At 48.9% G+C, this 27734-nt stretch overlaps 1 protein-coding gene across 2 annotated transcripts; it reads left to right on the top strand.

Moving 5' to 3' along the window:
• On the top strand, positions 1 to 27730 carry LOC111858659 (NMDA receptor synaptonuclear signaling and neuronal migration factor). 2 transcript variants are annotated; one of them, XM_023840599.2, is made up of 15 exons: positions 1 to 425; positions 13098 to 13159; positions 13337 to 14032; positions 14222 to 14294; positions 15081 to 15086; positions 19175 to 19227; positions 19803 to 19892; positions 20504 to 20631; positions 21013 to 21096; positions 21204 to 21237; positions 21583 to 21653; positions 23207 to 23286; positions 23379 to 23481; positions 23719 to 23794; positions 25711 to 27730. In XM_023840599.2, the coding sequence occupies exons 1-15, from the start codon at positions 355 to 357 to the stop codon at positions 25806 to 25808; spliced, it is 1725 nt and encodes a 574-aa protein (XP_023696367.1). In that variant the 5' UTR covers positions 1 to 354; the 3' UTR covers positions 25809 to 27730. The 2 variants fall into 2 exon arrangements, with proteins under 2 accessions (XP_023696367.1, XP_023696368.1); XM_023840600.2 differs by lacking the exon at positions 19803 to 19892.
• Positions 27731 to 27734: the final 4 nt, after the last annotated feature.

Genomic DNA, 27734 nt, shown 5'->3' with positions numbered 1-27734 from the left:
GGGAGGAGAAAAGCGAAGCCGAAGGGACGGCTGCTCTTTGGCGATGTGCGCATCCCAGTGTGTGTGTGTGTTTTTTTTTCCTTCCTCGATCTTCATTGACTTCATCGCATTTACTAGCGGTCCGGATGGGGGGGTGGGGTGGTGATGGTGGGACAGCTCTCCGCTCGGTCTCCAATCCCCTACCTCTACCTGTCCCTTTGACATCGCGTACAAATTAGCCCTGCCTCCTGACACTTGTTGTTTCTCCTCCGGTCGTACGACGGAGGTGGCCGATGATCCTTCTCTTCTACACCTCCTCCCGATCTCCGCTCCTGGAATGAGCAGCTCCAGCCCCAGCGCCGTTTCCACTCCAGCATGGGAACCGCTGTGTCCAAACGGAAGAACCTGAGGACCGACGCGATATCCTCCGTGGCAGCCAAAGTTCGGTCAGTCTCCAGCCGGGGCTGCGTACCGCGGATCGCCTGGGTGCTGTTGCGGGGGTCTTAGGCACTGGCATACTGACAGCAGCAGCGACCCACTTTAGCGCAGGAAGGCTGCATGCGCTCCCCCGGATCGTGTAAAACCCTGCGGAGGCGATGCGGAGAAGCCGCCTAGTCCGCGCTTAAAGCGCCGTGCGGCTTGTATGCGTTTGCGGCGGGAACGCTCGTGCGTTTGACAGCAGGGCGAGCTGCAGTGTGCTGACCCCTCTACCCGTGAAACAACACCATCCAGAGTGAGTTAGGAGACTAAAAAGCTCTCAAGCATTACACCTATCCTAATTCAGTACAGTAGTGTTACGCTTGCGATGCTCGTGAGACTATTTTAGGGTTTTATTTTTATTAATTTTTATTTTGTTATATTTTTCCGATTAAGAATGACCTATGTATGGCGCTGACGCTATATGTGTTTTTGAGCATATACAATCATTCGGCATAATTTAATTTGCTACATCTTTTGGCTTATTAAGGTGATTTAAACTGTTTCGTTGGCTTGGCACCCCGAAAACTTGCTTATTTGCGTGCACATGCAATATTAAGAGACGCAGGGCAATAAAAAAGATGCATGTCCTTTTCCATTGATCGTAACCATTGCTGACCCCTGGGAACAAAGTAATATTTTAAGAGACCGCTTGCTTCGTTTATTACCTCCTTCACGCGCATCGGGTGTAATCTGGGGAAGAGACACAGGTCATGAGCGTTCGACTGTTGGTATTTATTTATATTTTGTATTTGATTATTAAAACTAGGCCTGCACAACTTCGTGATTCGTATCGTAAAAAGCATACATTACCCATAACATAGACGTATTCCTTTATAGGGCGCAGAGTGTAGAGTAGTGTAAATTTGATAAGTGTAATCGTGTCTACGGTGCACGAAAGTTAAAATTCCCAGCAAAGTATTACAACGGCCCCTTTAAGTGAGAGGCCCCTTCCAGCGCTAATACAGAGATAGAATATGCATAGAAAGCCTGGATTGATGGCAATTGTACTGCAATACAACCACATGGTGTTTAGAAACACCACGTGACGCGTGTGTAAAATATAATATACACACATATAAAATTGGTTTCCAGCGTGTTCCATGGATCTCACTGAAAGCTGGTGACACCTCCGTATTTTCATTATTTCTAGCTTTCTTGCCAAACACCTGGTGTTCCTAAACACCATTTGCAGTGAGCTGCCGCTTTCATGTAACACTGTATTCTGCCAAATGCAAACTTACGGGAATAGCTTTAAAGGCAGAGTCCTGTGTGGAAAATGGAAGTGGTTCTTATATCCAATTGGTTTAAACAGTTGATGTTAATGTGGGACAGTGTTAAGATCTTTAATAAACACGTTGGGTGTGTGTTGTGTTCATGAGGGGAATGTTCAATTAAGATTTAGGTGGGCCACGTCAATAATTTCCCCCTGAGATCAATAAAGTCTATCTTATCTTATCTTATCTTATCTTATCTTATCTTATCTTCCCGAAGTAGTCTTAACAAAGTAGGCCCTAAATGATGAATGCAAATCTGTCTATCTTGATGTTGTAGCTGTAAATCTCATTAAACATCTTTATATATAAAATATAGGCTACTCACCGTTAAACTGATGTTGAAAACCGGCGTTCGCACCCAGTCACAGGTATAATTGAAAGTTTATCTTCCTTTTCTAGTTTTTGTGTCTTGGCTGTTTTATTTCTGTTGTAATGCAATTGCCGTGTGCCGTTGATCGACTGATTTATGATTTTTTAGACGGTCCCTATGCGTCGTAGAGAAAGAAGCTTTTAATTAAAGATCTACACATCGTCATATACTCTGTTCGGGACATGCCTGCATCGCCTCGTGTTCACCATCGTGCCGGATTATGGTGTGCAGGACGGAGGGGGTGCTTAAGGAGTCCATCCGATCCCGTAAAAAAAGGACCTGCATCCAGAAAACATCAGAGATGCATTTAGCCATTTGATCGTGTGTGTGACAATAATGGGTGTCACAAAACTCTTTAATACATAAAAGGTGTTGTCAGTGTTGTTTGTTTGGTGCTCTCGGCAGTGATAGGAGTGACAAAATACTTATTAATCATTAATGTTAGCGAGTTCTTAGATAATGTCGCAGACACCAATATGTTTATATATTTATGGCATGCCAGCTGTGTTTGAAAATGACATGTATTGCTTTCAGTTGAATAATCGCATGCAAAAAGTAGGTTACAAAAATAAAATAAAGATGCCTTTCGGATTTCACCGGAACATTTTACATTTCGGACAATTTATTATTAGTGGCCTAAATGTATTTTACCCGTGACTGGATTTGCTTCCTCGACACACTTGGGAATAACTTGCTTGCACAGAGCAATTTTCCCTTTTGTGTCGCAGTGTAGGCTAATAGTGCTTTCGTATAACTATTCATTGAGAACAACTAAATATCTATCGATACATTAATCAGTTTTAGTTGACTGAGTCTCTGTGTTAATTTGAGTTACAGTTCTGGTAGTGGAGCGTTGGAAGGAAGCAGAACAATTAGGTTAGCCTAGGCAAATAGCAGTTTTCAGGGGAAAACTGTTTGTATTGTCGGTCACACACTGCGAGTAAAATTTCAGCGACGACACCATGGACCTGCAATCTGCAATTCCCTGCAGATCATTTATTTCCCTAACTAATACACCCTCTGCTGGCCATGCACCTTATTACCGTTTCTCTCTGAATCAGGCTTCATCTGATCACTTAGTCAGAGACTGTATCAAACCATCAACCTTATTTTTTCGCCTGCAAAATTAAGAAGGTGGTCCAGATGTGACTGTGCGCTTATTTCTCATGTTAAGATATGCGCGTTTAACATAAACACGCGGCTATATGTATCATGTCTCGGTGGATGTGGTTGTGGGCATCTGAGCATAATGTGACATAAAAACCAGCGTAAAGAACATCGTGGAGAGGAGCAGGACGTGCCTGTGCTGTGGACAGCGTGTGCTTGAACGCAGTACAGCAGAGTAGCCGGAGAGCGGCCGTCGGCTGAAGCTGGCAGACGGGCGGCCAGTGGAGACTGGCGCTTTATAAACAGAGCTGACTAGAAACATCATGAATATGAATGTCGTATTATTTTTTTCCTAGCGGTTTTCCATGAAGCACCTGCTCTATTTTAGATTTTAGTAATTACGCCTATTTATTATTTCATTTTATTAATATCGTTATTTCGTTACTTGTACATTAAATATGTGTCGAATAAAACATGTAGGGCTAAAACATATTTAAAAAAAAAAAAACAAGCAAATAGGAATGATTAATCTACTGTATTTCGCGTTCTGTAAATTCTCCAGCGCTGTATAAATGCTGGTTTGTTTAACATGTTAATTAGGTATCGAGTGGACGTGTGGGTGTCTGTGCAAAGCGTGCAGTTCTAACCTTAGACAATGCTACAGTGTGATGCCTTCTATAGTATCCCACAGATCTGACTCGCAGAGGTGTTTTGCTTGATTTCCACACGATGGTAACCGAGATTATTAATGGTAGGCTAATAATCCATTTAATAGCCGTATGAGATCTTAGTGCGAATGGTAGTAAATCAGTAAAACACGGAGTAATATAGATCGCTGAAACAGAGTTGCCATCTGCACATTTACGGTTCATATTCGTAGCTCCTTTCCAGTCGCCTGTCATCTTGATGTTTATATGAGGTAATTGTGTGTTAACAGGACTATCTGAAGTCAGGCACTGGATTAGGGTGTGAGGAGAGGAAGCGTATATCACTACAATCCTACCATGGCCCTCACCTCAAACACAACATAGTTCTTCACAGGGGTAAATACAGAGGCGGGGCCAAAGGGGTACTTGCCCCAGTTAAAACCTGTTTGGCCCCTGGAGTGCCCCCTCCACTGGAACTCACTGGCAAATGATAAAATTAGGGGTGCCCTCCCACCTAAAATCCCCTAGAATCGGCCCTGGTACTTCTGTAGCTGTTCTTGGCAAACAAGAAGTCTGCTGTCCATCTTGAGCTCAGGAAGTGTGTCAACTGAAGTGCAGTAAGTCTATGGCAATAATGGTGGGGTGCATGAGGGGGGGGGGGCAGGCAGGGGTTGCAATGCATGCTGGGGGATTCCAGATAGGGTGGGGCTTGACAAGGTGAAGATTCTGGGGTCTTAAAGATGACGTCCGTGATACCTGTTCTGACTGTGAGTGATTCTGACTGTGAGTGACTCTGACTGTGAGTGATTCTGACTGTGAGTGATTCTGACTGTGAGTGATTCTGACTGTGAGTGACTCTGACTGTGAGTGATTCTGACTGTGAGTGATTCTGACTGTGAGTGATTCTGACTGTGAGTGACTCTGACTGTGAGTGATTCTGACTGTGAGTGACTCTGACTGTGAGTGATTCTGACTGTGAGTGACTCTGACTGTGAGTGACTCTGACTGTGAGTGATTCTGACTGTCACAGCACTGCACCCACAGTCCAGCAAACCAGGAACTCTGATCTCCTAACTGATAATAGTAATGAATGTAGTTACTCCGAGAGAAATTAAAGAGAAACTTCTGCCATTCATAGCTATACGCAGGACATGAGTGATGTCACCATAGCAGTACCATGGCCGGGCCCTGTTACAGACCACTGCTCATGCTTTCCGGTTGAGGAGTAACGGCAGGGCGGTTCATCGCGAACCCCGGTTCAGCTCGGCCCGTCAGGTGTGACCCACAAGGCTGCGACCGCGCCCCCCTTTACAATCCGGAATATCGCCGGGATGTAAAACAGCAACTTTCGTTATTTTTATGGCAGGAGTTAGTCATCAGGAAATGTGCAAACAGGCTCTCATAAATAAGTAACACCTCTGTACAGGGCCTAACTGAGAAAGCGCAGATAAGTTTAGGCACAGGCCGTGCGACACCTACGAGCCGAGCATGCAGCGTCGCCGCGACTCGTCACAGCGAACCCAAGTGGCTCCTTCACACTCCACTACTGGGTTGTCATACCAGGTAAAAACCCGCTTCTGCGACGTGACTTGTCCCTTTGGTAGCCAGGTCCTGGGAGTGGGCTGCTGCGGGGGCGGACTTCACAAGCCCCCTCCCCCCCCCCTCGGAATACGCGGAGCATCTTCCTTCTGCTTTCGAGGGCCACTCATCTCTGCAATTGGGAAGCTCAGGCATCATTACAGCTAATAAGCTAATTAAAATCTGAAGGATAATGAGTTACTACTAACCACACAGTGAGTTCGACCAGGGCTAATGGCTTTGCTGGGCTGCCATTGGCTGCGGGTGGCGGAAGGAGACCCAGATTGGCTGTGCCGCACACCTCTCACGTTTCACATCACTTGGGCTCTGGAAAGGGGCTGAACAGGTTCATCGTCGTCATTCCCAGGCTGGGCCCCCATAACTTACAACTCCTTTTGACCCCCCCCACCTGGGCCTCAGGCCCCAGACAGCTTTCCTGGTCATCCCCTGGAGATGATAGACCTGGAGCTGAACATCCATCACGGGAGGCTTTAAAAGACAATAACGGGGGCGGGGGGGGGGGGGGTTATGGGTGTTGTGCCGAAATACACTGACTTTTATAGGACGTGGGGTTTTTATACTCAGGAGTGTGGCACAGCCAGCAAAGCCTTGTGGGGGCACAAGGACAGGCCCCCCTACCCTCCGCCACCCCGCCGCTCAGCCAGATGGGGCACGGTGCTGAGAAGAGGCTTTTCTGGAATTCTTGGTTGGGGATGTGAGCCGCAGGGTAGAGACGGTGTTACGGGACTTTGTCTCTGTCTCTCCCTAATTCTCCTGCTCCCTCCCCCCCCTGAAAGCTCTCAGAGGGATCAGACAGGGATGAGCTGTAATCACCCTGATTACAGGATAACCCCCCCATGATGAAACAGAGGGTGGGGGCGGCTCAGACGTCAAGTGATCACGCCGTCGACACGGCAGCGAGGCATTGGGGTGGAGAGACACACCCCCTCCTTGTCACGATGGGTGATTGCATGGACACCCACCCGTCTGGATGTCATCGGGTGGTGCAGCATGATGTTCCCTGGGGGTACAGCTGTTTGTGCATTTCCCCCACTGGCCTGTAGGGAGCACACTCAGAGGTGGTACCACAGGGTTGAGGGGGCTGGTGGTAAATGCTAGCTGTTGGACTTACCCCCAAGCCTATGGGACTGCATGTTGAACCCAGGGACATACAGTACGGGACTCGGGGGAGGGGAGGATTCAGCTCAGTAACTAGGGCAGAAATGACAGCAATACATCATGTTTCATCAATGGTGTAATAATGGTGTCTGTATCATTGGCGCTTAGCAACCCAGGAGTGTTGTGAGCGTCGTCAGGCGGTGGATGGGATTCGGGCGTTTCCATTCAGAATAGGCTAAAATTCTGCCAATTTAGGTGCACCGGAGAGGCAGGGAGGCGAGACAGAGTTGTGTGGGTTTCCAAAAGCGGTGATGGGAACCAGAGGGCGTCTGGGAGGAGGGAGAGTGGGAACGAGACGCAAAAATGACAGCCCAGTATGCTGCAGTGGGTGATGCTAGAATGTGTTATTGTGTATGTGGGGGTCATGCGACTGTCCTGTTTCCCTGATCTTGATATATCTGTGCTGCTGCTTTTTGGGCTGTAGCACCAGCACGGGGTCAGTCTGTTTCTGAGCCAGCCATCTATTCAACAACTTCCTGATTTTCAGGGTGCCCCCCCCCTCCAAAAACTGGCCTGTATGGTTATGATCTTGCTAATACCCCCCCCCCCCCCCCCGTGGTTCCGCCCATCTGAGATGAATATTTGGGGCTGCTCCACAGTCCTATCAAGCCTGTCGTCTTTCTGTGGTGTCTGTTCAGTCCACGGGTGTGTCAGCATTTCAGCCTGGACTCGAGAAAACAGGAAAGAAAGGAAGAAAGAAGTGAGAGACAGAGGAGAGAGAAGCGGGTGAGATGTGGGCTGGAGAGACACAGATGGAAAAGAGGAGGGTGGGAGAGAGAGAGACAGACAGAAGAGGGGAGGGTGAGATAGACAGGCAGGAGAGAGACGGATAGTAGAGAAGTAGTAGGGAGAGAGACAGAGGGAGTGAGATGTAGAGAGAGAGATGGGAGAGAGAGACAAATGAGAGACAAGTTGGTGGGAGACAGACAGGGCGAGGGGGTCACAGGGAAGAGAGATGGGAGAGAAGGACAGATGGGAGAGACAGATGGGAGAGAGGCAGGCAGGTGGGAGAGAGACAGGGCAGAGAGAGGTAGGTGGGAGAGACAGGCAGTAGGGGGACACAGGGAGGAGACAGATGGGGGAGAGGTGGGTGGAGGGGCCAAGCCGGAAGGTTCGGGACGTGCATGCCCAGAAAACTGCACAAGGACCCAACGGGTAGACAGAAGTCCACAAGCCGAGGGAGGAACATTTACCGGAACATTCTCCTTTTCTGCCTGGATGAAGTACCTTTAAATGGGTCTAACTATGACGCCTGTGGATGCTGCAAAGGCACTATATATCGTTTTCAGCTCAGAGCTTGATTATTTGTGTAATTGTGGAGGCACAGTCATTCCATAAAATCACAGACCCTCCCCCCACCATCTTTTCATCTCTTCAGGCTGTTTATATGTTTGTAGTTTTTAATCAGAGGTCTTGGCGTCTTCACCGTGTACCAGGTTTTTCCGCACCAATCACAGCCAGACCCTGGAATGTGAGCTGAGGGGGGAGCCGCGGGGGTGCTGGGGTGGGGGTGCCAGAGGGGGGTGCTAGGGGGGGAGGTGCCAGGGGGAGTGTTGGGGGAGGAGGCCAGGGAAGGTCGGGTGCCAGGGGGGTTCCAGGGTCTTTCAGAGAGGACCTGTGTGTTTTCTGTGTTTTTCTGTGCTTCAGCCATGATGATCTTCCTTAGTGATGCTAGAGTTGCGCCCCCCCCCCCCACCCCGGGCGGTGTGAGGGGTTTTTGGCCTACGCCCAACTTCCAGCCGACTTCCAAAGTTGCACATGATTAGCGAACACACTTAATCACGAAAGTCTTTGTGGTGTGCTGATGGCATTCTGCTAATGACACCTTCAGCCCCCGCGCGCCCCCAGCACCCAACCGACGGTCACGCATGCATCTGCACGGCTGGGCTGCGTGGGCAGGTGTGAGCTACACCTCGAAACGCGTGCATCTTCCTAGGACAACTGGGGGAATGCTGACTCTGGCGAGTACAGCCCATTACATCTGCATGGCCATTTCACTCTGAGGCACGGGGAGGCAGGGCACCTGTGATCGGAAGGTTGCCGGCTCAAATCCCAGAGTCAGCAGAGTGATGTCACCGTTGGGCCCCTGAAAAAGGCCCTTAGACCCTAACTGCTCCAGGCACTGTCTGACTCTCAAACCTGTGTGTTGGTTTGCTTTTCATAAATGTGCCCCGGAGGGCCGGCTCCACCCCACCCCCACACTCACAGCGAGGCCCCCTGTAGACCTGCGTCATCCACACCAAAGTGGAGCTGGAGCAGCGCCTGAATTCTAAAAGACGACGGAAAAGCAGGTCACCCTAACCTAACGGCCGGGAAAACAGGGTACACATCCACAGAAAACCTGCCAAGCTCCCTACCAAAGATATAATGAGCTAACTAATTCATTTATATAATAAGAGCAAATTGCTACTCTGGGTCATCTATGCACATGCCCTGAGTCTCAGGTATGGTGGCAGCTTTTGCTTTTAGGGTCAGGGCTCGGCCTGCTTCCAGGATCTCCACCTGTCAGCCAATGGTCTCTTGAATGGTCATCAGGGGACAGGTTGAAACAATCAGAAAGAGCCATTCATTGTGGAATTACGACCTCAGCAGGCGACAGACATGACCTCTCCATCAACTGCAATTGCCGGGTGTGGAATTCGACTTCCCTAACTGCACCACACTGACACCCCCTCCCCTCGCCCCCCATCATGCCCCTGCAGTGCTTGCCCTGGCCCTTCTCCAAACGGGACCTTACTCCCTCAAGCCTGGATCTTCTTCTTAGAAGAAGCCTCAAGCATGATGACCAACGCAGTGATGCGTAGTAGACATAGTAGGAGATGGATGAAGGCTGGCAGGGCAGGTCCCACATGAGGACATGTGGAGTGTCTTTCCCCAGGGATCAGAGCACCACAGGGCAGTCAGCCCAAGAGCACGGGGCAGTCAGGTGGAAGCAAGGGGCAATCAGCTGGGGGCAGGGGGCAATCAGCTGAGAGTATGGGGCAATCAGTTGGGGGCATGGGGCAGTCAGCTGAGAGCACGGGGCAATCAGCTGGGAGCACGGGGCAATCAGCTGGGAGCATGGGGCAATCAGTTGGGGGCACGGGGCTATCAGCTGGGAGCACGGGGCAGTCAGCTGAGAGCACGGGGCAATCAGATGGGAGCACGGGGCAATCAGCTGGGAGCATGGGGCAATCAGTTGGGGGCACGGGGCTATCAGCTGGAAGCACGGGGCAGTCAGCTGATAGCACGGGGCTATCAGCTGGGAGCACGGGGCAGTCAGCTGAGAGTACGGGGCAATCAGCTGAGAGCACGGGGCAAGCATCTGAGAGAACGGGGCAATCAGATGGGAGCACGGGACAGTCAGAACTGTACAGAGCCCCCCCCCCCCCCAGCACACCCTCTCAGGGAATAAAAGATCAATCAGCATTACAATTTCACAATCTGAACCCTTTAATTTGTCCAGGCTGTAATGGTAGATTTCAATTTCCAAGCCACTGGTTTGATTCGATATTGCTGATAGGAATATGCACGGTTTAACAATTTGTGTTAGCTCAGTATGTAGTTACACTGGAAAAAAAAGCTGGCAGATATCTCCCATAAGTCTGTTGGACTTTCCTCTGAAAGCTCTCCGTAGGTGCTGTCAGGTGGCCAAACCTGACATCACCAGCAGCCTTGTACGAGTAATGCTCCTCTCCAGCCTTCCTGTCTGCCTTTGGCCTGCTCTGCCCATACGCTGTCAGACCTGTGTCCTGCTCAGTTCATTTCCTGTAGACCTTCAGTTAATGGGCTGCTTTCAGTCACTGGGCCTTGGGCCCACTTGGCCCATTCTTAGTCCTGATACCAGTGGCCTAAATGACCCATTTTCTGCCTCCATACCTCTGGCCCACCCTCACTCAGCAGACCTTTGGCCCACTTGGATCATTCTCAGTCGCTGGACATCCGACATACTTGGACAAATCTTTCATTGAACCATTGGCCTGCTTGAACCCCTCTAAGTCTCTGACCTCTTCCTACCACCTGACCTTTACCCTACTTTGACCTCGTCCTTTCACCTGACCTTTGCCCTACTTGGACCTCTTCCTGTGACTTGACCTATGGCTTCCTTCGACCACTTCCTGTCACTTGATGTTTGACCTACTCTGATATCTTAGTGGTCACCTGACCTTTGGCTTGTTCCTTGGCCAGATCACAGGCAGCTGCAGGCTCCCCTGCTCAATACTGTCGATTTCACTCACAACCACAGAGGCAGATGGGAGTGCGACTGGCAAACCCATTCTCAAGTAATTTTCTCCTTGTTGTACCATGTTTCCCGGTAAATGGGAGACTGGTCTCTCTGTTTCTTAGGATCCAGGTCCTGGTGGGTCACCCCACAAAGGTACAGTGCAGTTCTGATTACTGCCATTATGGTCATTATGGTATGTCACTTGTTTGCCAAAGCTCAGAACTAATGGATTTTCTAAGACAGGGGGGCTTGGAAACCGGGGGGGAGGGCAGTGAGGGGTGACAGGAAACTGGCTCTGGATGGCAGACACTGGAGCATGATGGGATATGTGAAAATGAAAGAATTCCAATGCACCTCTGCATGTCCTTGTGCAAAGGGAAAATAAAGCCTTATAAAAAACATTATTTTTGTAACTGTAAATTAAAACACCGCCAATCAAAGTTTCTTTTAATGTTTAGTTTAAGCTCTATCAGTGCCACATACAAAAGAAAAAAATGTACAGAATTGAAGTTAATTGCAGAAAAATATTAAATAAATGAGCCTCTGTCTATATAATGAAAACAGGCTGAATAGTTAGCTTAAATAGACTGGGAATTGCCACCTTTTACACTACAGCTGAACAAACCCGAGGCACTACAAGTATTGAAGTATCAAGGAATTTTTTCTGAAAGTTGCTGTTAAAGTCCCGACTAATGATCTGCATGGCTGACTGTGTAGCCTTGACCTTTCTGGCCACGTGTAGTCTTGACCTTTCTGTCCACATGTAGTCTTGACCTTTCTGTCCACGTGTAGTGTTGACTGTTCTGTCCATGTGTAGTCTTGACCTTTCTGTCCATGTGTAGCCTTGACCTTTCTGTCCATGTATAGTCTTGATCTTTCTGTCCATGTGTAGCTTTGACCTTTCTGCCCATGTATAGTCTTGACCTTTCTGTCCATGTGTAGTTTTGACCTTTCTGTCCATGTGTAGCTTTGACGTTTCTGCCCATGTATAGTCTTCACCGTTCTATCCATGTGTAGCTGGATCTTTCTGTCAATGTGTAGCCTTGCCTTTCTGTCCATGTATAGTCTTGACCTTTCTGTCCATGTGTAGTCTTGACCGTTCTGTCCGTGTGTAGCTGGATCTTTCAATCAATATGTAGCCTTGACCTTTCTCTCCATGTATAGTCTTGACCTTTCTCTCCATGTATAGTCTTGACCTTTCTCTCCACGTATAGTCTTGACCTTTCTGTCCATGTGTAGTCTTGACCGTTCGGTCCATGTGTAGCTGTACCTTTCTTTTCCTTTCATCCCAGATCACCTCCATGAGGTTCATGTCAGTTGACCAGGTCGTCACTTTCAACTTTCTTTCATCTTCATTATTCTTCAAATAGTTCTGACAGAGTATTTACAGTGAGAACATTGCTTGGAGTTTAACAAAAAGTCTAAAAACTTTACGTTAGGACACTGTGCCTGTCATTGAAAGGTTCCTGTATCAAATCCACACAGTGATTTTACCGTTGGCCCTTGAGTGCGGCCCTTAAACCCTCAAGTTGCTTGAGGGATTGTTCGATCCAGCTTTCAGTTATATGCCGCTTTGGATAAATAACAATGTCAGCTAAATACATTTAATGAAATCCACAATAATGGAAATTTTTGGAAAGCATCTGCCTGTGATTCTCAGTTTGCCTTTAGCTATATGGAGCGGCTCTGTGATTCCTGCATGCCCCCATGGGCACCCCCAAGCCCCCTGGCATAGCAGTAAATGGTGGTAATATTTCCAGGAGCTCGCAAACAGCCCAGTGCTGTCACTGCCACTGTCACAGGGGACTCTCACTGCCACTGCTACTGCCACAGGGGACTCTCACTGCTACTGCCACAGGGGACTCTCACTGCGCTGGAAGGGATCGGCTTAGCAGGCTGCTCTCTATCCATTTTAACTTGTTTGTTCCTTTATTTAGTCCTACATGTCATAGATAGATAGATAGATAGAAACAGATAGACACAGATAGATAGATAGATAGATAGATAGATAGATAGATAGATAGAAAGAAAGAAAGAAAGAAAGAAAGAAAGAAAGAAAGAAAGAAAGAATGAGATTAGTGGTATCCCAAAATGAAATGGGGGGTTCACTGATAGGCGTATTAGGGATAAGGGTGCCCAGGAAATCCAATGAAGACAGAACGTGGTGCTCCACTAAATGAGGCAATGTTTACTGAGATGTGGGTTTGAGGACAAGTGTAATGGGGCGCAAGATCAGTGAGCCGGCCTTCTGATGAAAATGTTCTCTCTATCCCCCTTAGAGCAGCCAGAGCATTTGGAGAGTACCTCTCTCACAGCAACCCAGAGAACCACAACGGATCAGGTCAGACTGCCGATCCCCCTCCCTTAGTCTCTCCTCCAATCCCTCCTTCCCCTCCACCTCCACTCTGTGACTATTAGCCCTCGTTATCTGCCCCTGACCCTCCCTAATCTCCTCTTTCATCTAAGACCTCAGTCTCGCTTTCATCTCTAAAGATCTGCAATCTTCTCCCATTTCCAGACCACCTGCTGTCCGACACTTTAGTGGTCCAAGACTCGGAATCGCCTGACGCGGCCTGTCCCCACGGCAACAGTCTCCACCCTCAGCCGCGCCCCTCCCAGGTAGTGCAGCCCAGCCCAGAGAAAGAGGAGCAGCCAGGCAACTCGCAACTGAACGCGTCCCTGCGGCGCCCCCTACCACTAGATCGAAGCTTCTCCATCGAGGAGCAGCAAGAGAAGCGGCCCGAGGGCACTGTCCAGTCGCCCCGTGTATACACCATCACTGGCGAAGGAGGCATGTTGGGAGATCGAGGCAGTGAGGAGAGCCTGGAGCTGGAAGTACTGAAGGGGAGCCAAGAGGCGGGGCCCCCTTCAAGCCAAACCCCAGCTCTGGCTAACGCTGCCCTCCAGCAGGGGCGTGGCCACCATCGACCCACCCACAACCGGCCCACCCATCACCGCAGCCACCACCATCACCACGGCAACCAGCCATCGCAGCCCCTGCAGAGCTCGGGGAGCGACCACAACATCCGTGAGTGGGCAGTCCGCAGGGCGGGGTCCCGGGAGGAGCAGAGCCCTGACTGCGAGGCCTGCTGCCGCCCGCCATCCCACAGCCAGCGCTCGTTGGACTTGGACAGCTGCCCACGAGATGGGGGCCGGCAGCGCCGCAAGCTGGAGAGGATGTACAGCGAGGACCGCGTGTCCGCCGAGGACAGAGGTGGGTGGGGGGGCCTTTGGCGGGGCAGGTAGTGCCATCAGCTGGGGAGGATGTACAGCGTGGACCTCATGTCCGCCGAGGACAGGGGAACATGGCCATGTGCTCCTTACTGCTACTCCTCCGTCTTGGTGGCAGATTTGATCTTTTCTCCTCAGGGTGGCGTCTCACTTTTCTCTTCCCTGTCTCCAGAGGACACAGTGAACAGCTGGTTCCCCAAGGAGAACATGTTCAACTTCCAGACGGCGACCACCACCATGCAGGCGTGAGTCCTGGACCACAGCGGGCCAGATCTTGTACTCTCACCAAGCTGTGCTGCTCCCTGGTCAAGTGTCACATTCTTTTGGGTTTTTTTTATGACACTTCCTGCTTTTTCCAAAGCAGAGGGCGGAAGTGTCCATTGGAGTAGAGAGGTAGCAGGAGGATAACTGCCGTGCTGCCCCCTAGGGGCAAGCAGGCAGTGCCCCCAAGGCATTTGCATACCGATGGCAGGCCCATTTTTCTCCTCACACACTGCTGACTGCTTAATTATCACCTTCTCCTGAAAGCCTTCATTACACTCCTGCACACCCTAGCCCCCTGAGGATCTCGCTTTCTGCCTTTGACAGCACCCCTCGGTCTGGAGTTCACCTCATGTCCCTCAAACTCGCTTCTTCATCACTCATCCCTTTTTGTCCCGGCCTTCCTCGTGCCTGCCCTCCCTCCCCATTCCACGGGCATTGCCATATTTGGTCTGTAAGGGTGGGCACATGATGTGTCTGTGTGGCACTGCCCACCCCCTGCCCTCTTGTAACCACTCCCCCATCCAATGTGACTATGCCCCCTGCTTAACCATAGTCACGCTCTTGCCTATATGACAATGCCCCCTGTACACCCATAACCACGCCCCTGCCCCATGTGGCCATGAACCTCTGTTCACCCATAACCACTTCCTGCCCCATTCTCTCCTCATGTGGACATCTTCACTTTAGCCAGTCAGAGATGGCTGTTTCCTCTCTGAGATGCCTGACTTGTGTTCTCTTTCTGCTTCTCTCCTGCTGCTGCCCCTAAGGATATCGTAAGTACCACTTTTTATCATTTCACAAATACTGCAGATACCCATAAACCCTTGCTGCATCCTTCCTTCCTCCCATCAGCAACACCCCACCCCCGCAGCATAAGATGAGTGTTTGAAGTTACTGAGGGCCGTAGTTACTCCATAACTGTTGGACCAGCAGCAGAGTCAGTTGTATCATACTAACCCAGTTATGGATTTTTCTAGACAACTGCTTAAAGAGGCTGTTTAATAAGTGGATGGGAATCCTTCCTGTGTTAGACATGATACTTGAATCAGTGTTGATTCACAGTCTCCATGCATGTCTTATTAACTGTTTATCCCAGATAAATTAATTAATGTGACAGGTGAAGGTTGTGGGTTCAAGACCCAGGGTGTAATCTGACCTATTCTGTCACCCAGCAGCATAAACTGGTTTAATGGGACCTTCAGCTTAAGCACCAAACAGGAGGGTGATCTGAGCTGCATGTGGTCTGTCTTTGGTTCAGCACTCATGCTCACACACACATTCACAGTCACATGCATATTCACACACTCACTCAGTCACACGCTGACATGCAGGGTCACACTCACTCTCATGCTCACACTCATACTCACGCCTGTCCTCTGATGTGTCCCATCCACTCAGGGCCTCTAATGTCATCCTCAGCTCCACCCCCCAGCAACCCCCCCCCCCCCCCACCACCATTAACAAAGTAACAACCCCTAGCAGGGCATCCTGGTGTCACTGACCAAAAGAGGAGAGACAGAGAGTGGTTGGCGACGGCATGCACAGAAAGGCAGTGTGTCCTGTTAGAACCCTCACCCCTGACATTTCACGCAGTCACAGCCAAGGCGTCTGCACCCCACGCTGGGGGCTTGAGAATCTCGGGTGACTCCTTAAGGGTGGATTGTGGCGTAAATCAATCTCCAGCATTATTTGACAAGCAGGCTACTGGAGAGTGCTGCACATCAATCATCGAGTCGCACTTTATGGCGGCGTGTTACTGCCTTAATAAGCAAGCCTCACGGCCAATAAATCAGCGGCCGATGTGCGTAGCTCGATGCCCCGGTGCTGTGTGAAGTCACCAGGCCTGGGCTCCGCCACTTAGCCCCCGCTTGGATGTGTGGCTGCATCCTTCAGGACTGGACCGGTAGGGAAGTGGACGTCTGTGCCTGGTTGCCCCGGAGACAGGTAGACTGTTGCCCTGGAGACAGATACACCGCTAGAGATAGACTGGTACCTGAAGGAATGTTGTAGGTTTCAACTGCGGGATATTTAGCTGGCCTCGTTACTTGTTCAAGGCAGATGTATGACTTTGTGGGGACAGGCAGGGGAAGGCTACCCTGGGTACAGAAACGACAAATACTCACGACTTCTATGCAGGTACAGACCGAAAGTCCTCAGGGAAATCAGTATTGCCATAACTGCTGGATGCTCAAGTCATGACTGTGCTCACTGCTCTGTATGTTGTATCCTTCCAAGCGAGGAGTGCTGCAGGCACACAAATGTGATACAAAACCATTCACAAAGTGCAGAGAGGCATTCACAGACTGCAAAGAAGCATTCACACACTGCATTTACAAACTGCAAAGAAGCATTTGCAGACTGCTTTCACAAACTGCAGAGAAGCATTTACAGACTGCAGAGAAGCATTCACAGACTGCAGAGAAGCATTTACAGACTGCATTCACAGACTGCAGAGAAGCATTTACAGACTGCATTCACAGACTACAGAGAAGCATTCACAGACTGTATTCATAGACTATGACCCAAATTAACCAAAATAAATACAGGAGTGCAGGAGGACAGACACCATGCCTATGCTGGGTAACTATTACTTTAAGTGGATGAGTGTATACAGCATAATTAATCCTAGATCATACATGGCACCAACCAAGGCGTCTCTAGTTATGGTGTCCCCTTTAAATGCCTTTGCACTGTGCCTTTAATGTCCTGAAAAACATAAAATAATATTTAGAACGGAGAAACATTCTCCAGTGAGCTGTTTCTAATATCTCAGCTGTTGTATCGCTTCCTAAACCAGCATAGAACTACATCGGTTTTATTAGAAAATGTTTCTTTTTTTAGCTGGCACTTTTATCCAAAGTGACATACAACCAAAGTAGGGTCAGCCAGTCCCTGGAACCCTGGGGCTTAGGGGCCCAACAGTGACATCACTCATCTAACCCTGGGATTTGAACCAGTGACCTTCCGATGACAAAAACAGCATCCTCGCTGCTGAGGCACACATTTGCCTTGTATAATTAGTGCTTCTAGTTCAATGTGGAATGAGTTTCTGTTTTTGCCGTAATGAAAAGCTTATAAAAATGTAGTATTTATAAGAGGAACACGATGTGAGCTGCCATCTGCACCAACAGCCTCGTCTGGTGTGCAGTAGAAACAACAAACGGTAAAGAGGAATCACTAGTTATTTCATCCTTTTGTGCCTCTCGCCTGTTTCTGATTCCCACTGTGATCTACTGGGGCTGGCTGCCCTTTCGGATGAAGCAGGAGGATCCTTCTACCTCTGAACACCGCCCTCCCGCCCTATAACCGCCATAAAATCATCTGACTTTGGGGGGGTGGGGGGAATTAGGAAACAGGTGCTGCTGTCTGAAAAGGGGAGGGGCTGAACTACCCACACGCAGAGATGCATGAATACCTGTAAAAGGCAAGATGGCAGATAGAAAGGTGTGCAGTGATGGTGTAACCTCAGGAAGCCGGGGTCTGGGGTGTTTGTGTGTGTGTGTGTGAGCGGGTTTACCTATCCTTATGGGGACATAATGTCCACATAACATGATAAATATCCGTTTTTTTTCCCTTATGGGGACCGGTTTCCTGGTGACTGCTATGAAAAAACTAAAACTCTTGTATTTTGTTAGGTTATTTATGGTTAGGGCAGGGTAGGGGTTAAGGTTGTCATAGTTAGCGTTAGCATTTTTCCCATTGAAATGATTGAGCGGTCCCCATAAGGATATGTTTACCCTACATGTGTGTGTTTGTGTGTGTGTGTGTGGCAGCCGGGAGCACAGCGCCACCGAGGCGGGGGAGGCACTGCGTGTGTCTGTAAAGTGTGCAGTGCCAACCAGTCCCTCAAGGTCTACAAAAATCACCCCTGCTGCAGAACAAAAGGGCTTTGCCAGTGAGGAGGTCTGTGTGAGTGCACTCAGACAGAAGCACGACAGTGACTGAGAGGGAACACAGCTTTGGAGCTTTACATTCATAAAACAACCAGCTGAGGATGATCCTTCTGATCCGAGCTCACACGTCTGCTTTGGAATCCACTGTGGCCCTGTCACGATCAGACCCTGTCTTGTCCGTACTTTCCCTGTTTGGCCAGCAGGTGTCGCTGGCCATCATGTCCTTTTCTCTGTTTCCGTATGTTTAGCACCCTTCACAGTTCCTTGTGTTCCCTTAATCCATGGGCTGCTGCATGGCTGATTGGGCCGAGGAGGTTCCTAATCATTCTGGTTTTCAGGCTGGCCAGAAGCACATTTACCATCTTCATGAATTTCTGAATTTTTTGTACTTTTATTCTTGGTTATCTCTGTGTGTATCTAGCTTTATAGTATGAGTAATATTTCCTAGTGTTCGACTACCAAGTGTTTGGTTCATTGTCAGTGACCCTCACCTGTTCCTTGTCTAGCTCTTGTTACTTGTGTGCATATATCTGTCTGCCCGTTCCCTGTTCGTCTGCCAGCTTACAAAGGCGCTGAAGTGTGTTTGCCTGTTTTCAGTGTTTGTTAGGTCTGTGTTACCCTGCTCTTCTGTTTCAGTCCCAGTTAGTTCTAGTGTTGTTTACCTGCCTTTGTTTCAATTTCTTGTGGTCTTTTTAGTTTTGTCTGCTTGATGTTTGTTTTGATAATAAAGTTCCCCTTTATCTGAAAAGCAGTATTTTGGGAAAAAATGTAACAGCTGTGGAGGAAACATCAGGCTGGAAAAGAAGAACATTGTGCTGTGTAACTTCAAATGCTCATCTTTAGCATGCAGAACCACACCCGTAAATGCTGAGCCATGGTCAGAGGATTCTGGGTCACAGCTTGTTACATCTGTGCATGCCACTCCTTTTAGTTTTCTGTCCCTCTAACTGTCTCCCCGTCCCCCTCAGAAACTTCCGGAAGCACCTGAGGATGGTGGGCAGCCGGAGGATGAAAGTTCAGAGTGAGTCACTCGGCGCGAGAGGCTCTCAAAGTGCCCGCTCCACTGTGTTCACCTCCATCGACATGCCTGTGATGTGTTTGCCGTGTGCATGCGCACATCTGTCAGCGTGTTCACACGTATCAATGTACAAGCACAAGGAAATGATCCAACGAGTCAACAAGCCAGCCACCTGAAACGATTACGCTCCGTTTACTATGTTAATGACCTTAGTCTTCGCTCATTTTCCCTGGCATTAGTCCCAAAAAAGTAACGGGAACTAAAATATTAGGAGATTAGGTGTTGCCGCCTTGTCTGTGCTGTTGTCCGGTTTCTTGTAGTGGGCAGTGTGTAAATACAGGTGCTGTGATGTCACTGGTGGGTGTGGCATATGTTTGATGAGGAGGCCTCTGGATAAAGGTGTCAGAGCCCCACCCACCCGCTTTGTCAGGGCAACCAAGGCCAAGGCCAGGGGAACGAGGAGGTGCGACCCTGTCCGGGAGGGGGGAGCAGACAAACGTGTGCGTGATCGTGTGGAAGGAGCCCTGTGTGACGCTCTCTTCACTCACCCCCACCCCCACCCCCGACTCCTCTGCCAGCATTCACCGACCGCAGAGCGAAGAGCTTCAGCCGCTCCTGGAGTGACCCCACCCCCATCAAGCCCGACTCTCTGCACGACTCCAGAGACAGTGAGTCCACACGCACGCAGCACACAGTCAGGCACGCACACATGCAGGGACGCACACAGTGACATCACAGTGACATCACCTTCACGGCTCACCTGCAGTCACATGATACATGCACAGTCCATTCTGTGGAAAGTGCGGGAGCAGATGTCATAAAAATTGAAATTAAATTTCACTCTTTAGCACAATTTTGTGTCGCTCAGCCCGACTGCAGCAGCTAAATGCAGCATTTCTGTGTTGGTCCATTGCGAGACTGAATCATTATCTCAGCAGGACATTCTCTTGGGATGGATACATCATGCTTTTTAGTCATGCCTTTATTTACGTGTCCGTGTTTGTGTGTCCACGTTTGCATGTCCGTATTCACGTGTTCATGGTTGTGTGTCTGTGTTTGCGTGTCTGTCCCATTTCTGGTACGCCGCTTCATCTTCATCCTATCCCCTCAGTACCGTGTGCCACCCATCCTGGACCCTGTGCCCACTGCCCGCTCGGTCAATCATGGCTCACAGCACCTCCCTGAATCTCTCCCCCTTCCCCTCCCTTTCTGTAGAAGAGTGCCCTTCACCTTTCTATTCCCTTAATCCATGATTTTGCCCCCCCCCCCCCCCCCCAAGGCGGGGACCTGCAGTCTTCCTCAGGGGCTTTGAACGAAGAGATCTGTGAAGACCTGGACTGGGAGCAGGAGAGGGAGGTGGAGAGGGCAGACTGCCAGGGAGATGACTTCATCCCCCCAAAAATAATGGTGAGGAAGCACTCCTGTACTCTAGTGCAAGCAGCTGTGAGGGACCTTCTGCTGGCCCATCGGGGTGACCAGCTGTGAGGGACCTTCTGCTGGCCCATATAGCTCCAACATAACATAACATCGTAACGTAAGGATAGCACACTCCGACAGCATAAACATCTTACTTCTTAAAGCACCTTCGCGTAGCGTGTACTGTCTCAATTCAATGCCTCTCCTAGACATGCAGTTGGCACCTGAGCTGTGACAGTGACAGTGACAGGGCTATACTGACGACGCGTCAGCACCAATGGCGTGGCTGTGGGTGTCCGCATTGCGCTTTCCAGTCATAGTCCATGGATGGCTTGATGGTGAACCTGCTCTCGCTCTCTCTCCCATCCTTAGCTGATCTCCTCCAAGGTCCCAAAGGCAGAGTACATCCCAAACATCATCCGGCGGGGTGACTCATCCATCATCCCCATCCTCTACGTGAGTATCTGCTTAGCCCCCCCCCCCCCCCACACCCACTCCTAAGTCTGGATCAGTTTCTGAGAACAGCAGCAAATTAGCGGACTCACCTACCCTTTTCTCTTTAGGACCATGAGCATGCCACGTTCGATGACATTCTGGGTGAGTACAGCCACACAAGACTTTTTCTGTGTCTTGATTTTGCAAGTTTTGTGTACATCAAGAGAACAGGGCCGACAGGGAGCACTCCATAGGCCAGTCAGCTTTCAGCTAGGGCCAGTGCCCCTGTGGCCCCACCCCTGTACACACCCCTGTAGGGTATAATTTCATAATTTGTGCATGGTGGATCCATAAATATTATATCTCTTGTACTAACAAAGATGAAAACTGTGTTGCTGGAATGTTGCTCCTCAGTTGGACTCATTTTCCCATAATGCATAGCACACCTCCAATTATGGCTACTGTGTACAGGTGTGATTCTATCCCTCTCGCTTTCTCTCTCCACAGAGGAGATAGACAAGAAGCTGACTGCTTACCGGCGAGGCTGCAAGATCTGGAAGATGCTAATCTTCTGTCAGGTGAGAGATGAGAGTGCAGAAGTCTGGAGGCATACCAGCTGATAAGGAGTCATGAAAAGGAAGTCGTTTCCGTATCAATAACGCTGTCGGAGCTGAAGAGGCGGCTTATTCTGTGCTGTGGAGCAGCATACTGTCATTTCTTAGAAAAAAATGGCATTACATTAAATATTTTAACAATGACATAGATTTTTTTGCTTCACCAAAAATTCACTATACCGCCATCTGTGAATTATGAAGGGCAGATCCCAGAACATAGTGACCGTCGGCAGGAACACACCAACAGCAGAAGCATCTGGGCACTCACTTTAGCCGGAGAGGATTAGCAGCTCCAACTGACATTTATCAAATGAAAATATGTTCAGAGTTCAGGATCTCTGTTGGTAGGCTTGAGCGGTAACTAAAACGTGATTTCTTAAATCACATCTGAACATATCTCAGAAAGAGGGTTGCGACGATAGGCACTATATACAGAGCTAAAAATGAGCTTTTCCCTAATGAGGAATGTGCAGAATCCCCGGCAGAGATGGCGGGGGATGGGCGCGGGAATCTGCCCAATGTGGGGGGGGGAGGCCGAGGGCTATAGGACCTGTTCTGCAGTAAATGGCACGCAGCTGTACTTCAGCAAAAGTGTGTGAGTGTGATCTCCCTGGATTAAGAAGCAAAGCACTCCACTCAGTGGTGTGAGGCGTTCACTCTCAGTGTGCTCACTAGTGTGCTTACATGTGTCACATAGGCAGTTTAGTAAGCAGCTATGTAATTAGTGGAAGGTATTACATTTATACCACAAGTTACAGATTATTTCATGCCTCTGTTAGCTTGGTTTTAACATTAATAAAGAGGTACTGTCTTCTGAATTCTCACGTGTTTTCCTATTTTTCCTATTTTTGTTCTGTGAAGTTCTTGTCCTGTATGTCTTGTAAGTTTTGTCTTACAAAATACAAACATTTCTGGTGTGTTTGTACAATAAAGAGCCTGAATTCCATCAATCCATTAACAGGGGCATTTCCACAGGGAAATGTGCAGTTTCGAGTTTTAAAACACTATTTTATACACATATCAGTGCATTTATTTATTTCATTGTGTCGGTGGATAAATTGGAAACATGTTTTGGGTGCAGCCGGGTAACTTCCCGCTGATTCCTTTGCTGGGTATTACCATGACAAAATCATCTCAGCTTCGAGGTGGGAGTCGTGATTCGCTGCAGGGGCAGGCGAATGTCGTAATACACTGAGATGCTTTCAGTAATGTCAGAGTTTTTTCCCTCCTGACTGTGGAGACAGGAGCGTGCCATTTTGGTTCCTCTCTTCCATTGTCTTCTGGCTTTTTCTGGTTTTCCTGCTTCCATGTACTAATAATGCATGTTTCCCAGTCCACTCCTCGGGGACCCGCTGACAGTTACCCGTTTTTGCTCCTTGGGAGCTTGCGGGTAGCAAAAAATGTGGACCATCTGTAGGTTCGTGAGGATCACTATATACTCTTCTTAAGTTGCTCTTGGGGCAACTGTCTTGTGAAAGGCACTATATACAAATAAATTGTATTGTGATGTTGCCTAGGGGGGGCCCGGGCATCTGTACCTGCTGAAGAACAAGGTCGCCACGTTCGCGAAGGTGGTAAAAGAGGAGGACATGATTAAGTGAGTGCGCCCTCTGCAGGCCACCCCTGGCAAATTGCATGCTTGCCCAGCACTCCGTGCCGCTGTAACGCACGCCGCCTGTCCGCCTGCAGCTTCTGGAGGCGCCTCAGCCGCATGATGAGCAAACTGAACCCGGAACCGAACCTGATCCACGTCATGGGCTGCTACGTCCTGGGCAACGCCAACGGAGAGAAGGTACCGCGGGCCAGCTGCCTGGTCAGTGCTGAGGCCCATCCAGATCCAATCAGAACTCTCTCCTGTGTTTCTGAGTTCCGAGCTGCCCCCAGCGGCAGAGCCCAGGCCTCCATACTCACAGCACATGCACGGCCCCCTCACGCTTATGCTGAAAGCTCAGCCTGTCAGTGGGGCCGACGTCAGCATACAGAGCTCAGCACCAAAGCTCAACTGGACTGTCTCACTGTCTACTTACAGCTTTTCCAGAACCTGAAGAATCTGATGAAGCCATATTCTGTGGAGTTTAAATCCCCGCTGGAGCTGTCAGCGCAGGGTGAGCAGCGGGCACACACACACACACACACACACGCATACACGCACGCACACGCACACACACATGGGGGCGATGGTGGTGCAGGAGGTAGTGCTACCGTTCGGCAACCGGAGGGTTGCAGGTTTGAGCCCCGGGTCCTCCTGACCCCATCAAAGTGCCCTTGAGCAAGATACTGAACCCCAAATTGCTCCCGGTGAGCTGGTTGGCGCCTTGCATGGCAGAGCCTCCACCACCGGTGTGTGAATGTGTGTGTGGATGGGTGAATGTGAGGCGTACATTGTAAAGCGCTTTGGTAAAAAGCGCTATATAAATGCAGTCCATTTACCATTTACATGCATGCACACACACACGCACACACACACGCACATGTAGGGTAAACATATCCTTATGGGGACCGCTCATTCATTTCAATGGGAAAAATGCTAACGCTAACGATGACAACCTTAACCCCTACCCTGCCCTAACCATAACCATAAGTAACCTAACAAAATACAAGAGTTTTTGCATTTTTAGTTTTTTCATAGCAGTCACCGATTTTTATAAAATAGAGTTTTATAAAAAAAATGGATACTTACTGTATCACGTTATGGGGACATTGTGTCGCTCACACACACACGCACGCACACACAGATGGGGAGGGGTTGTCATTTCTGCCCCCCTGTCTGTGTTCATAAAGTTTGCTGTCATTCATTTCATTTCATCAGTCATTTCATTGTTTTTTGTGAAGAAACAACGACTTCATGTCTCTCATTTTCTTGCTTTTTGTGGTGCTCCTCCAACATCATTGCTTCATGGTTGCATATAACGTAAAGGTAGCTTGCTAGTAGAGTCAGATTGTAGCTAGCTAGCTGGTTAGCAGCTAATTTAAGATTCAGTGTACTTATTGTATGTGGCCAGCAGAGGGCCCCCAAAGTACAGGGGCCCTCCCAAAAGCATGTTTTAATGGTAGACATGGATGCACAAAGATCGAGAGACGTTCACCTCAGGCACACAGACAACTTACCCACATGAACATGGCTAAGTTGGAGAACTATTGGCTACATTATTGCTGAAATGTTCTACTTACAGATTCTTTGCGTTAATTATGGAGGCATAGACCAGTGCATTAGCAATAAAAGTTACAGGGAAGAACTCTTCTTCCTAATTATATCACACAGTTTTTACTGCCAACAAGGACAGTCTAGCGTTTGTCAGGCCACAGTAAAGATGGAAGCACAATCTTACTTTGTCTCCCAAGTATAACTTTTATTTAAAGCAAGGGGAAACAGGAACTTTATTTACTGTCAGGGATTTGAACAGAGAACACAGACGCCCTGCTTTAGTCGCAAACAGATTCCTAAAACATGCCAACATTTACTCCAGCATTTACATAATATAATGATGCAAACAACACCTTGGCAGTGTTACTGTGGTAAAATAAACACCGCTCTAGTGTTACTGTGGTAAAAAAGGGGAAACCATATTAGCTGGAAACTTTAAGGGAATGACCCACATCTCATGTAGTCTAGCAACTGCTTTGCATTTTATTTATTGAGCAGATGCTTTTCTCCAAAGTGACATGAATTTTTGAGAAAGCAGGGTCAAACATCAATGGAGCAACCGGGGGTTAAGGGGCTTGCTTAGGGCCCACGGTGAAACCACTTTGCTGACACTAGGATTTGAACCAATGACCTTATGATCACAAACACAGCACTCTGCCGTGTCATGGACCTTATAAGCATGCTGCTACTGCTCCAGAGATCACGCTCACTGCCACCACGTCAACAAACGTCAGAGAGAAGATACGGAAAAAGTTACTGGACAGTTTGGAAGTAAAATGTAACCTTGGGGGGGCGCAGATCTTGTGGGACAGGATCAATGACATTAGTGGGCTTTATGTGATCTGATCTGACCCCTCCCCATTGCTGTCTCCCCAGGCAAGGAGATGATTGAGACTTACTTCGACTTCCGCCTCTTCCGCCTATGGAAAGCCCGCCAGCACTCCAAGCTGCTAGATTATGATGACCTCATGTGACCCACTCGTCCAGCACTTATTGGTCCCACTTTAAAACCGTCCCACTTAGCCGGGACGCCGTGAAACAGAGCCCCCGGCAACGACGAAGCTGGGGGGGATAAGAGGCGAGAAGGGGAGTGCCCATTAGCTAGCCCCTCCCCCTTTTAGAACTCTCGGCCAATGAAGCCACAGCCTCGCTCAATGTGAGGCGGGAGGTGTGGAAATGGGCCCTGGAGGTGCCTCGGCAACGTTTCGGGGGTGGAGACCCCAGGAGAGCCAGGCAGCAGGAAAGCAAGTCCGCTGGGTTGGAAACGGACAACAGTCTAGGAGCATCGCTCTCCGCATACGCTTGATTCTTCCTCAAAGAGACGGCAAAGACTGCAGTCTTTAGGCCGATTATTTGTATGGACTTTTTCAAGGAGGAAGACCACTGAAATGTATACATACCTTAAAAACATACAGTATATCAATAGTTATATGACTATTCTGTATTTAAGCTGTTTGGTTTTATAGTCTTACTGTAACGGTATTAGTCACAGACTCCTTTGAAAATCTCAGGTTGACCAAACCTTTTCTTGATCGTGCCCAATGTGAGCTCCGGGTTCGAGATGCAGAGCAACCAAGCCAATCTGAGAGTCCGGCCTAGGGGAGTCAGGCCTAGAGGAGTTGTTTTGGTGTGCGTGTGTGTGTGTCTGTGTGTGTGTGTACATATATGCATTTCCTGGTTTCTCAGCACTCTGATTGCAGTTTGAGCAGATTTCCAGTAGGATTTAAACATGCTTCCCAGTGCTTTGACTGGGGCCTGATGTGTCTTGATGATTTTCCATTATTTTTCTGCATATTAGCCAAACCCATTCTTACTAATGGGTGATTCACGTCATGTCCTTTAGAGAATGTGGCAGTAGCAGAAGCACCCCCAGGGTTACGGGGGTGGCGTTGTAGTGATAGCTATATAGTCATTTTGTCATGCATGTGTTTTATGCCAGTTTTGGGTCAGAATTCCTAACAGGGGACAATTGGTAGAGTTGGAAAAAATAAATACAGAGTCGCCTTAAGCTTGGTCCTCAGAGCTCCGTAGTGTTATTAATCTGCGTCTAACCTAATCTTTCAAAATGGCTAAGGGAGTGTTTGGGTTGGATGAGGCTTCAAAACCCACGATTGGTGAACTTATGGACGATGTTCTCTGTCTGCTAGTTTGCTCCTAGGCTGTGAAGCCTCTTGTTCCCTGGTTGTTTTTTTGCTTCAGTGTCTCAGACTGTACTGGGTGAATATCAGGTTTCCTTTGCCCTTATCACCAAGCCTGCTTTCTCACACTGACTCATAGCTGTCTGCATGCCACAGGCCCCAGTATTAAGCACCCGGTGACCCATTAGCCCATAGCATCATAGCGCTGTGGCGATCGTCACTTCGACTGAACTCCAACTTCGACTTAAACTTTGCTGCCCAAAAAGTCACCAATTAAGATTTAAAAAGGGGCTTGTCTGCTGGCTAACATACTGTAGCCTCACAGCTTTGCCTCGGAATGTTCGGGAACTTGGCATGTTCTTCAGGTACTATACCGTTTCCTTCCACAGTTCAAAAACATGCAGTTAGCCCAACTGGTAATTCTAGATTGCCCATAGCATGTAAATATGTCTACCTAGTGATGGACTGGCCTGACATCCAGGGTGTTCCCTGTGCATTGTGGGATTGATCCCACGCTCAGTGCAGCCCTGTGCTACGTAAGCATTTACGCAAGACGACGAGGCTTTGCTTTAAGTTCAGTAAACTAATTAGCAATTTTACATAACAGAATGATTCAGATCTACAGAAAACAGGATTAATATGAACAATGAGGGCTGGTGAGAGGTCATCATGCAGGGATCTTCTGGATGTGGCTCAGCTCATTGCGATTGGAGCTCTGATTGCCTTCAGCTTTTGACTCTGTGTGTGTGTGTGGGGGGGGGG

The sequence above is a fragment of the Paramormyrops kingsleyae genome, chromosome 2 (assembly GCF_048594095.1).
Source record: "Paramormyrops kingsleyae isolate MSU_618 chromosome 2, PKINGS_0.4, whole genome shotgun sequence".
Lineage (NCBI taxonomy): Eukaryota > Metazoa > Chordata > Actinopteri > Osteoglossiformes > Mormyridae > Paramormyrops > Paramormyrops kingsleyae.
Note: the sequence above shows the minus strand (reverse complement) of the source record. Positions and strands in the feature narration are given on the sequence as shown.

Excerpts from the sequence above, each read along its gene's own strand:
- LOC111858659 (XM_023840599.2), top strand. The coding sequence starts at position 355 with ATGGGAACCGCTGTGTCCAAACGGAAGAACCTGAGGACCGACGCGATA. Across the intron at positions 13,160-13,336 it reads AGAGAACCACAACGGATCAG|ACCACCTGCTGTCCGACACT; the intron begins GTCAGACTGCCG and ends TCCCATTTCCAG. Across the intron at positions 23,795-25,710 it reads GCTGGAGCTGTCAGCGCAGG|GCAAGGAGATGATTGAGACT; the intron begins GTGAGCAGCGGG and ends CTGTCTCCCCAG.